This window comes from Dermacentor variabilis, chromosome 9 (assembly GCF_050947875.1).
Source record: "Dermacentor variabilis isolate Ectoservices chromosome 9, ASM5094787v1, whole genome shotgun sequence".
Lineage (NCBI taxonomy): Eukaryota > Metazoa > Arthropoda > Arachnida > Ixodida > Ixodidae > Dermacentor > Dermacentor variabilis.
Genome location: NC_134576.1, coordinates 90,045,046 through 90,058,015, shown reverse-complemented (window position 1 = coordinate 90,058,015; position 12,970 = coordinate 90,045,046). Strand labels below are relative to the sequence as shown.

General features: G+C 50.0%; 1 protein-coding gene across 1 annotated transcript in view; it reads right to left on the bottom strand.

Moving 5' to 3' along the window:
* Positions 1–6,715, bottom strand: part of LOC142557112 (ATP-binding cassette sub-family C member 3-like) — a 66,660-nt gene extending 59,945 nt beyond the window's left edge. The window contains exons 1-3 of the mRNA XM_075668726.1: positions 6,578–6,715; positions 5,100–5,167; positions 2,266–2,385 (exon numbers count right to left, since the gene is read on the bottom strand). Of these exons, the coding sequence (XP_075524841.1) occupies positions 2,266–2,385; positions 5,100–5,167; positions 6,578–6,709 (320 nt within the window). The 5' untranslated portion in view covers positions 6,710–6,715. The remainder of the gene's footprint in view (positions 1–2,265; positions 2,386–5,099; positions 5,168–6,577) is intronic.
* Between the last annotated feature and the right edge of the window lie 6,255 nt (positions 6,716–12,970).

Below are 12,970 nucleotides of genomic sequence, written 5' to 3'. Positions count from 1 at the left end.
TTTACTCTGTGCTTCTCTCACTTCACAATTGTCCAGCCCTTTCACCCTGCGCACTTTCACTTGTAGACATCCTGTGAGCTCCCTATGCGAGGCGTCCCACTGACCTTTGGTTGCCGTCGAGTTTTGATTGTACCGCTGACTTCAAGTAAGCAACCGCATTTCCAAATGTAAGTTCTGGAACCCTTACACCTCTCCACATATCCCGGCGCACCGCGTACCTATAGTATCCCCGCAGCGCTCTGTGTTTCATTATGACCCCATCTCTCTTCCCCTTTGCTGTTGATGATTTTCCCTTTCGTTCCACATATCTATTGGCTTCGTTTATCAATATGCCACGGCATTTGTATTCTTTTATCCCAGGAACTTCCTGGCCCTGTATTGACACTGTCTGCTCATTGTTTTCATTGAATAACATGAAACCTGATATTTTTCTAACGCGCATGCGCGGCGGCGAGCGCCTTCAGGTGATGCTGCAAGGAACCCAGTGGCGCAGGCCTCCCGCTATCATCGATTGTGTGTGTTTTTTTTTTTTTTTTTTGGTTACGGAAACTGAGACATCCCGGGATCCCAATCATACACAGCTTCACTGTAAAACACGTCGGGACATGAGTGACTGCGGTGATTTAACTTTTTTTTTTTTTTGCTCGGTGGCAGCATGCGCCCGGTGAACATGTTATATAACGCTAGCTTGACGGTTCCTGCTCAGACAAGAGCGTAGGCGCAGCAGATGAGCAGCAGCGCTAATGTTCTTACAGTGTGCGCGCGCTCGACATTCATGGCGGCTGTCGAATAGCGCTCCGCCACGGGCCTATTGAGCGCGGCCTCGGTGGTGCATCCGCTTTGTCGTTTTAGCAGCCAAGCGCACTACGTGTCTGGGGAGGCCACCTATACTAATTTTCATACATAGCAGGCAACGCTTCGAAAGGTCCGAAAGTAGAGCGAGCACGGAAATCTTCCTCCACCCGTTTTCCCCGTGCAGTTGTTATGGATCTGAAATGCTTTGTAAAAAGTCACTACTTCGCATACCACGCAACTACCACCCGTGGGCGAAAGGTTACACCAAACACGGTATCTTTTGTGCGCCTTTCTGACATACTTTGTGACATAGGTGCGCAAAACATAGACAGACGGATGCGACATCTAATTCAATTCTAATTCAAGCTTCCTAGTCTTTTCCAACCCTGAGTCCCTGATACCTGTACAAATATCTCAACACTTTCGCAATATATTTTCGCAATCTATCGTTGCATCCTGCTGTTTTGTGCTAGTAGTGTGCGACGCACTACGCTTTGGTTCGCGAACCGAACCAGTGCGCTCGGGCCACTGCGTATGCGTGCCACTCCACTCGTTCGATGCTACATAGTTAGCTAGGTTCACCGCTACGGCACTTCCCGTTTATTAAATACGTCATAGTTTGTGACATAACAGCAGGATGCAACGTTAAACTCACTTAGATTACGCACACGTCTGTCTATGTGCTTCGTATACGACGCCCTATTTATCGGTCGCGAATGCGATATGTCATGGAACTCACACTGACTTTTGTGACGTAGCCTTTTATCTTTGAAACGGAGTATAAAGTTTGTACAGGCGGTCACCGAAAAAAGGTACACAATGCAGCTGTCAGTAATGTAGATCAGATGACATAGACATAGGTATGCATGACTGGTATAACACTTAGTCGCAGATGGCGACAGTGTCCGTGATTTGGTCGCTGACACCCCGTCCAGTATCTACGTGGGACCCAGTCACTGTCATGCCGCAATCTAGCGTTGAGAGGCCGGCGTACCAATCATGCCGTCGCTGTCGCACGACTCTCGTCGTTGTCTTCGTCGCACACGTGCTCGCGTCGCGCGCAAAGCTACGGGCCTCAAACATACAACTTATTCTACCTGTTTAACGCTTTGCGTAACCCGAAACAGTACTGGATAGTCGTGCTACCAGCAAAACGCTTCGCGTGCTGTTGATTCACGACAGCGCGAGGGACATGTATCAGTTCTTACCCGCCGTGGTTGCTCAGTTGCTATGGTGTTGGGCTGCTGAGCACGAGGTCGCGGGATCGAATGCCAGGTGGTCGAAATTTCCGGAGTCCTCCACTACGGTGTGCCTCATAATCAGGGAGTGGTTTTGGCACGTAAAACCTCATAATTTAAAGTGTGAGTTCTTTTTTTTTTGCCTTGTTATTCACCTGGGGAGCTTTCCACACAGCCGTCACGCCGAAGCTGGAACGCTGCTGTGAGATTTGATGTTGAGAGGAAAACTCACCATCCTACCGACAAGTGAGCGCTGAACAGCAGCAGCAGCTGACCGCACTTGAATCTGTGCGGCAGCAGGGGTAGGTCCTCCATGACGGCCTTTGAGCGAAGCACGACGTTGGCCAGGTGGCTGCGAGCGAAAATGATCGCGAGCAGATTCGACGGACTCGATTGTTTTCGGTCAATCACAACCATGAGAAGAAAGAGACAATGAAGTGAGGGAAAGCATAGGGGACATTAATCGTTATGGTTAACTGATGTGTAAAAAACAATACCGTAAAAGGAAATGAAAGCGGTCGAAGAGATACATTTGCGTATGTGCAGGCGCCGAATTAACGCCTTCCGCAGGATGCGTTCGCCGACTCGCCATTTAGGCTGTCACCATTCCCTGAGACATTACACGTCGTATAGGACACAACATTGTGCACATTGGGGTCAGTTGTAAAGCATTTACTTAATCGGTTTGTTTAAGCTTCGCTTCACCACCTTCCTTCCACTTCACATCTTGCCTCTGTTATTCCCCAAACCCCTTCCCCAGTGTGGAGTAGCAGGCTAGAGGCATTTCATTCAGGCCGACCTCTCCACCTTTCTGCCATTAAATAATATCTCTTTCTCTCTCTCATATAGATTCCAACCCGTGCGTTGGATGTGCTGGCTCTTTTCTTTTTCTGCGCGAAATAGGGAAAGCTAATCTTGAAATTTGTTACCAGACAGCGTAGGCGCTCATCTGTACACATTGCCCAAGGTCCGTTACAGTGTAAAAATAAATAAAAGAAAAAAAGACTGGCAGTTTAATTCAAGGCGAAGCACTGAATACGATAGCTAGCGTTGTTAGTGGTAGGATAGTTAGCGCTGCCCTGGAGGCACATCGAAACGGAGTCGTGATGCAGAGCGGCACCAGTGTCATTGCGGCTGTCGCGCCTCGAGGGCGCATGAGAAGAGACTGAAGGGAAAAAAAAACATTAGCGTTTGTAACTTGAAGTGCACTGTACGTACCGCTCAGACCGCTGTGTGCACCACGATGTGATATATGCACACACCTGCTCTGCGGCAAGGCTTTTGTGTTTGTGCTTACAACGACCGTGCCGACGGCGGAAGGCTCGACGCATCCCTTGGTCCGTTGCACGGACCCTTAAACGCAGCGTGAAGGTGCGTGCACTTGGCTTCGCCGTTTTATTTCGATAGCAATTAGATGGACACTCCAGGCGGATTTCATCCGTCGGCGTCGGCGTCGGCGTCGGCGTCGCCGTCACTGTCGCCGTGAGGCTCCGTGTGAGTGAAAGCGTGTGAAGCTGAGCTGGAGAATGCGGTTCAATCTAATGTCGCGGTCACGAGCGAGGAACGCGTCTCGGATGCGTGCCCTCTCCTGGTGCGCGCGAGGCAGGGAGGTTCAGGCGAGGGAGGAGGGGCGTTCTTCTCCGGCGGCTGCTACGGTGCCTCGATGTCCTCCTCGCCTGCAGCTCCGTACAGAGTGGACACAGCCGCGGCGTCTGCTACGGCGTTGTCACGCGAATCGCGGACGCCGTAGTAGATGCCTCTGGCGGACGCCGTAGGGACGCGTTGCCGGCGCTCGTGTGTCTTGAAAGCGGTGTGTGACATGGCTAAAGTGGGCGCTCGCGCGGGCCTCATCTTCAACGCGATCCGCGATGCTTGTAGAGTGCACGTAGTGCGGTAGCTACGTATGCGCTGTGCATTCGAAGTTTCGTACGGCTTGCGGCTGCTGGTGCTGCGATTCGTAACTCCAGCGTTTTCACAACCAGTTTCCGCTGTCGTCGAGCGATGTGTGTTCATAGTGACCTGTTCGCGCGTGACACCGTGCTGGGTAATTTATAACACGTTCACGGGCTAGTTGGTTTGAATGCATGATAGAATGTGCAAGCGCGACTGAGCAAGGGCGTAGAAAGAAGCAGACACTTAAAGACAGTGCTGTGTCTGTGTGTCTTTTCTACGGCCTCGTTGAGTCACGCTTACGCATTCTATCATTGTTAATTTAGTTAGTAAGTGAAAGTATACAAGTTTATACGGCCTATAAAACTACTATGCGTACTTCTTACAGCTATCCACTAATTTGCAATCGCAATCAATGCTTCGTCTTTCCGGCGTAACTGCGAATTTCTTTTGCAACAAGACACAATGCGCGTCTCTCTCCCCTCTGAAGGCCTTGCAACGCTTTTCGCGCGCCGCTTGTGCCGTCGATACCGGCACAGCACGGCGGCGCGAACGAATGTCGAGTTTCCCTATATTATGATTGCTATGGCAATAAAAAAGTGCACTAGTGATTCAGCGAAGAATGCCGCGGAAATGCGTTACCATTACGTCGCACCTCTTTGAGGTCCCGGATCCATGTCTTAAACCCGTTCGCCAGAGTGCAGAGCGTTATGCGGTAGCACATGCACGTCCTGCCTCTTCGAGGAGCGAACGAAGTACAGCTGACTGATATCAGCCGTAAAGGTTTGCGAGTGGTGGCGCTGGCTAACACTCCCAGGGTTAGTTCTAGTAAAAACATGAGATGAGCAAACGGCGCCGCAGTATCTCAATTGGTTAGAGCATCGCACGCGTAATGCGACGACGTGAGATTGTTCTCCGCCTGCTGCACGTTTTTTCATTCGCTTTCATGCCGTCAATTCATCATTTCTTTCACTGAATCACTAAGTACAAGTAATTACCCAATGTTGCCTTTGGTGTCTTTGGTTGCATAGGCTTCTTATGATGGCATGTGTTATATATATATATATATATATATATATATAACCACGCGACCGGCTTACAACCCTTCAGACACGAACACACAATTTTCCACTTTGGCACTCCTAATGCTACCGCATTAAAAGTAAGTGTACTCACCTGCGTAGCGGCCAGCATGTGAAGACGCCGAACGGCGAAGATGTGTCGTCATGGACTCGCTCCTTAGACTGCATAAAGAGAGAATGCAAGGGCAAGATGCTGACCTTTGGTCGTATACATGATTCACAGCCATGCGTCAGCTACGAACTGGGACTTCTCGTTCACGGTAGCACGTCATAACACGCTGAACGTACTGGAAAGCCCACTTTAAGGAGAACTTTGTTTAGTGGATCCTTTGTTCGAGAAAGTTGCTTACCACTAGAGTTCCAGAATGTTGCGGTATCTCTCTCCGAGCATCGGATTCGTGGGGTAACGTATGCATGAAGGATCGGCAAGCAAAGTTGCGATCTACCGGGCTTTTGTATGTTAATTTCTAAACTATTGTCGGTGACAAACTAAGAATAAAAGAAAGTGATCTGAATGATGCAAAGCTTAAACAACATTTGCACATATGCGCCATACAATCCGATTCGCTTGTTTCCGTGACTTCAACTGGTCTTGCGGTGCTAAACGGCTGATGTCTCCCAAAATATTTCTCTTTGCGTCACCGGGTTTAGAATGAAACCATGCTGTCGTAACATATTTTGCAGGTGTTCGCGATGGACGTGCTCAGCCAAAGGGAATAGTTTAGCGTTAAGCAACCAGCTCTTATTTTCCAATTAGCCCAGCATTTGCGATAGCAGAGCGAAGTCATTAAACTGTAAGCGAATTCCATCTGCCCTGGCTCTCATTCGGACGTGAAAAGGAGGTGCACTGCGACTGCGCGGGAGGAGCTTGAGTGTAACTCTTAGGTTGTCGCCGACTATGTAATCCGTGACAAAGAACGAACCCCACCAACAAGGGAGTTCTGCGTCTGCCCTTCACCTGTGAAAGAAAGCTGACCCAGCTGGAGCATATGCTCACAGCACAGATGATTTTGGCTCTGTTAGTCTAAATGTTACGCTAATTAGAAAATAAAAGCTCGCTGTTTCAAACGAAAATATCCCCTCTGGCTGAACATCGATACCAGGATAAGCCGTAAAATTGGACAAGACGTCCAGGTTTCATCCTAGAAACTATGACACAAAGATAGATCTGTGCTGAAAATAGCCGTTCTAAACACACAAAACCGCTACGAGAAAAATAGCCGTTTAAAGTAGGGGAAAAGGCGGTCGTCACGGAAATTAGCGAACGCAATCGACAGGAGCATCTATGTACATTGCATTTGGGGTGAACAGCGCACACACAGCCTTTTACATTCAGGTTGTCCCTTACTATAGATAGCCAAACCACACGGATAAGAGATGAAGGCATTTAAAACAATAGCGGGCACGCCAAACTATGGCCGTCATTGAATGCGAGCGCTGTTACAATCCAGCGCCACCACGGCCAGACAAGACCTCATTCTCCTGCTTCCCGACAAAGCTCCACTTGCACAGACGTACTATTGGACAACACAAGGCAATAACGTTCCGCCTAATTCACAGCGCTACTCCTACCTTGTGGTCGTGTCTTTTGAAGACGATGCGGTCTCGAAGACCAGTAGAAAGGAACGAGCCCAGTAGAAAGAAAACGGCGAGCACCTCGACGAGAACTACACCGCGTTGGTAGTTGAAGTCAGACAACACCATCCTCTGCAGCGACAGGTATAGAAAGATCAGCTGGAGTGACATAAAATAATCAAGAAAGAGCAATTATGGAGCTCATTGGCACCGAAAAGTTTCATAGTGCTATAGAATACAAGTGTTAACGCCCGACCCATCTTTTACCCACTTTTGTTATCGTGATCATATATTTGAGCTCCTAAACTACGGTTCGACTGCAGCCCTTTTTTTATGAGTTTAAATATTTACCCAGTATCTTGTGCGTAGCTGACTCTGCATATGTATTTGGTTCTTCAATCCTCGGAGCACAAGCGTTGACTCCGCAATTCCCATGTTTACTGGGAGGGAGAAAGGAGCGAGCAGGTGACACAGAAACGCATTTCATCCTATAGAACAAACTGACTACCAAAAGACTTGAAGGAGTGGTTACCAGACACCGTGATCACACCAGAAAGTCTTAGTTGCATGGTCACGCTGGCCAACATGCTTGGTCTGGCTAGCGAAGCTACATGACTGTGCCTTCTCTGGACGTGTAGTCCTGATTGAAATAACTTTTTTTCTCTATCTCTGTCTGTCACACACATTTCATCGTCATCATCATCATCATAATCATCATCAGTCTGGTTACGCCCACTGCAGGGCAAAGGCCTCTTCCATACTTTTCCAACTACCCCGGTCATGTACTAATTGTGGCCATGTTGTCCCTGCAAACTTACGGACCCTTACTGTAAGAATTGACCCAGTACAAAACATCGCTATTGCTAGCACACCAAACGAAGAGCTAGCTATGAGCATCCGTCGCATCACTACAATTCACCTGGGCGGTCGAGAATTCGCAGTCACGGCATACGTGGCGGCACCCGACAGCTCCGTCAAAGGGGTCATTCACGGCATTCCCGCAGGAACTCCCACAGAAGTCCTCCTTAACGGACTCTATGCACCTGGCCGAGAAATCTTACATGCCCGTATGCTCGGACAAACCGCTACGGTAGTGATCACATTCACTGGCAAGGCTTCAGTGAATGCGATGCAAACCATACCGACCAACCACGCATTTCTGCCGCATCTGCCACCAAGTCGGCCACCGGACCGATGTATGCCCAACTCCAGAAGCAAACGTATGCCCCCAGTGTGGTACACGAAACCCAACTCAGGACCACCCCTATCACCCCCGGTGCGCCTTATGCCAGGGGCCTCATCCTACGGCTTCCAAGGAGTGCCCTGATCGACTGAAGAAGGCATCTTCAGCATCCCAAAGGACCAGCCGCCGGGACTACTCACGGTCGAAGTCTCAGTCACGTACAGACCAGCAACGGAGGCGTTCCCGCTCCAGGTCTCGCTCCTGCTCGCGGAACCAACAAGGAGGGACCCGGAACCTCAACGGACCTGCTGTACCGGGATCACAAGCGGTGAGCTGGTCAGCACGACTTTTCCTCTCTCACACAACCCACCAAGACAACACCCTGTCATCGCGTCTACAGACAGCACCCACCCTACACAATTCTTCACCCATAAACAATACTGACGTTCAACTGCAAATTCTAGCTGAGCTAAAGGCCATCAGAGAAGAAAACAAACGCCTTCATGAAGAAAACAACAAACTTCGCACGCAGATTGCAGAACTATACGCCACTCGTACTGCCACTCAGCATTCCACACTAATGACCGCACCCTCAATGCCATCATCTTCGGAACGTTCTGAACCGATGATTCTCGCGGAATCAGCAAAACCGACAGAAATCGCACAAGTTGAGGAGAAAGTTGATGTACTGCAATGGCAGCTCCTAGCAATGCAACAAAGCATCCAGCAACTGGCAAGTGTTATTAAAGAAACACGGCTCGCAAAAGATCACCGACGCAAGAAAGTTAGAACACTAGTACAACAGGAAGTAGAGCAGGGACACCCTGCCGATCCACCCGTCAGCCAGGACGAATAGCAAAACCAAGCACAGGAACGAAAACCCACTCATAATCTGGCAATGGAATTGTCGCAGCTACAAACGCAAGCAAGGGTCACTGAGACAGTACATAAGTAACGCCAAAATGAGACCAAGCGTAATCGCACTACAGGAAACAGGCACACACCCAACTCAAACTGGCTACAACACACATACCACCACGCCTGACAGCCGCGTGGCCACACTTACAGCTAAAACGCTCACAACCACACAACACGCTATAGACGGCAGTGATGTCGATCATAACCTAATTGAGATCCTGCCGCTCCAACGAGGCCGAAAGAGCCTTTTCATACTGAATATATACAGCCCACCCAAGCAGAAGCAGGCCAAGTTCGACTACTTGATGACTAAAGCGATTGGCATAGCCAAAAATAATAGTCTGCTGATTGTAGGCGACTTCAACGCGGCTCACCAGGCATGGGGCTACACGACAGCCACATCAAAAGGTACTGCACTCCAGTACACGATACAGCAGCACCGTCTCACCATCCTCACAGACCCCGCATACCCCACACGTCTAGGAAACAGCGTCTCCCGAGATACATGCCCTGACCTCACCCTCACTAAAGGGATACAGCAAGCTTCCTGGCACAACACGGAGGAAACTCTGGGCAGTGACCACTGCATACTTGCCACCACATTGAACGTTACGCATGCACGACACTCGATAAAAAAGACAACACTCACAGATTGGACAGCTTTTCGCAAAGAGCGAGCGGATGACTCCTCAACCAGTATTACGGATCTCGAGCAGTGGGTACGATAGCTCCAACAAGACGTAGCCAGACATTCAAGACAGATCACACTCACCACAGACATACCGGCCGTAGACCCGCACCTTCTTCATCTCTGGGAAGCACGTCGAGGCCTTGTTAGGAGATGGAAGCGCCAAAAACATAATCCTAAATTGAAACTACGTATAGCGAAACTCACGGCAACCGCGGAATGTTATGCTGAGGAGCTCACCCGTCACAACTGGCGACAACTATGCAACAAGTTGCAGGGTAATCTTAGCACGGCCAAAACATGGTCGCTGCTACGCCATCTTCTTGACCCCACACAAAGCAAGGCAATTAGCCAGCAAACAATTCAACGTATCCTGCACAACCATCCGGGTTCTGATGACGAAATCCTGGAGGAGTTGCGGGCGCGGTACATAGGCGATTTCGAACCCGCACAAGGACAACCTCCAACCTACAGCGGGAGCGACAATTACGACCTCGACAAGCCGATCACCATCACTGAGGTGCAACAAGCACTCCATGCACTCACACGAAACACCACCCCAGGAAAGGACAAAATAAATAACAAGCTCCTGCGCAATCTGGATGATGGCACCATTCAATCTCTTACTGACCTCTTTAATCATCACTGGGCAGCGGGTACGCTACCAGCAGACTGGAAGCACGCGGACATCATACTCATTCCGAAGCCAGGCAAACTCTCCAGCTTAAAAATATGAGACCAATCTCACTGACCTCATGCCTAGGCAAGCTTCTGGAACATGTCATTCTGAACCGGCTTCAACCTTACCTAGAATCCAGCGACCTCTTTCCCGACACAATGTTCGGGTTCCGGCCCCACCTTTCTACCCACGACATCCTTCTTCAGCTGAAGGAACAAGTCCTTGAACACATCTCACCGCACAACACCGGAGCGATTTTAGCACTCGATCTCAAAGGCGCTTTTGACAATGTGGCTCACCATACCATCCTTACAAACCTAAGCCTCACGAACTGTGGTCGTAATACTTACAATTATATACGCGCCTTTCTAAGCAACCGCATGGCCACAATAGGCATTGGCTCACTCAGAACCCCGACGTTACCTACTCGCAACAAAGGAACCCCACAAGGTGCCGTTCTATCACCTACCCTTTTCAATATTGCTATGATGAAATTACCTGAGAAACTCAACGCAATACCAGGAATCAGGCATGCAATATACGCCGATGACATCACTATCTGGACCACCACTGGTTCCGAAGGAGAGAAACAAGAAGCCCTTCAACAAGCGACCGACGCCGTCCAGCAATATGCAAAAACAAGTGGTCTCCGGTGCTCTCCCGAGAAGTCAGAACTATTAGTCGTTCGACAGAAATCACGAAGAAAACTCACTGAACTACCCCAAATCACACTCACCCTCGACGACAAAGAAATACCCACAGTAAACCGCGTCCGCATTCTCGGACTCCACATACAACAGGACGGCGGAGGCGCATACACCATCCAACGTCTCAAGCAGACCACCTTCCAAATCATGCGAATGGTCAGCCGTATCACCACCAAACAATACGGACTGAAAGAAGACGACATAATACAGCTCGTCCGGGTCCTGATAATCAGCCGCATTGCCTACGCTGCCCCGTACTTGCCCCTCACTCCCAAGGAACTTGATCAATTAGACGTACTTCTTCGGAAAGCCTACAAGCAAGCGCTCGGCCTACCACCAGGAACAGCGACACTCAAGCTTGAAGCCCTAGGAGTCCATAATACTATAAGAGAAATTATAGACGCCCACCTCACAAGCCAACGAGAACGACTAGCCCTCACACCAACAGGAAGGACAGTCCTAGCGCGCCTAGGCTACCCCACACACGGCAAAGGCCACGAACAAGCAATTCATCTGGCCCCCAACTTCCGGGAACACATCAAGGTAGCCCCTATCCCCAGAAGCATGCACCCGGAACATCATGCCGATCGTCGCCAAGCTCGCACAAGAACTCTACAGACAAAATATGGCAGTCTCCCCACCACACTATACACAGATGCCGCGCAGTACCCCCAAAAGGCAGCCATGACGGCCAGCGTTGTCGACTGTAACCTACAAGAGGTGGTCTCGATGACGGTCCGCACTGCCAGCGCCCTCGTAGCGGAGGAGACAGCCATCGCCTTGGCCATCACCTCTAGTCCGACCAACGAGTACGTCAAAATCATCACTGACTCCCAGGCAGCTTGCCGTAGCTACGCGAGAGGCAGAATATCTTCAATCGCCCACCGACTCCTCAAACAGGCCTCCCAATTGCCGGACGTTGAAATAGTGTGGACTCCAGGACACGAGTCCCTCCGTGGAAATCAGCGTGCGCACGCTGTAGCCCCGAGCTCATGCCTCCCGGGCGCCACAAGAGAGGGATACGGCCGCCTCCATGGAGCCCGTACCTTTACAATACAACGCCATACTACAACACCACAGATTGAACAGACGACTATACCCGCCTCCACACAAGACCCTCTCACGTGAAGACACCGTAACATGGCGACAACTACAAACCAACACATACCCCCATCTAAGCAGACTACACGCAATACACCCTACACTATATTCATACAAATGTCCTTTTTGTAATGATTACGCCTCCCTATATCACACCACATGGGCGTGCCCCAACGTGAAGGCGGCCCCGCAAATACCCAACCCCACACCCGAGCAGTGGGAGGCCGTGCTGACTAGTTCGGACCCTCGTAACCAGCAGCAACTGGTGCGGCGGGCCCGGGAGACAGCAAGAGCCGCAGGAGCCCTGGACTAAGGGCGCCTCCCGCACAAGCAGAAAGACACCTGCTTGTCCTTTCTTTTTAATAAATGTTTCTCCTCCTCCTCTCCTCCTCCTCTCTGCAAACTTCTCAACCTCATCCGCCCACCTAACTTTCTGCCGCCCGGTGCTACGCTTTCCTTCCCTTGTAAGCCAACCCGTATCCCTTAATGACCATCGGTTATCTTCCCTCCTCATTACATGTCCTGCCCATGCCCATTTCTTTTGCTTGATTTCAACTAAGATGTCATTAACTCGCGTTTGTTCCCCTCGCCCAATCGGTTTTTTCCTTATTCCTTAACGTTACACCTCTCATTCTTCTTTCCGTAGTTCGTTGCGTCGTCCTCAATTTAAGTAGAACCCTTTTCGTAAGCCTCCAGGTTTCTGCCCCGTACGTGAGTACTGGCAAGACACAGCTGTTATACACTCTTCTCTTGAGGGTAATGGCAACCTGCTGTTCATGATCTGAGAATGCCTGTAAACGCACCCCAGCCCATTCACATTCTTCTGATTATTTCAGTCTCATGATCCGGATCCGCGGTCACTACCTGTCCTAAGTCGATGTATTCCCTTACTACTTCCAGTGCCTCGTTGCCTATCGTAAACTGCTGTTCTCTTCCGAGGCTGTTAAACATTACTTTAGTTTTCTGCAGATTAATTTTAGACCCTCCCTTCTGCTTTTCCTGTCCAGGTCAGTGAGCATGCATTGCAGTGGGTCCCCTGAGTTACTAAGCAAGGCAATATCATCAGCGAATATTCCCAATTCTTCCCAATCGAGGTCTCTGAATACCTCCTGTA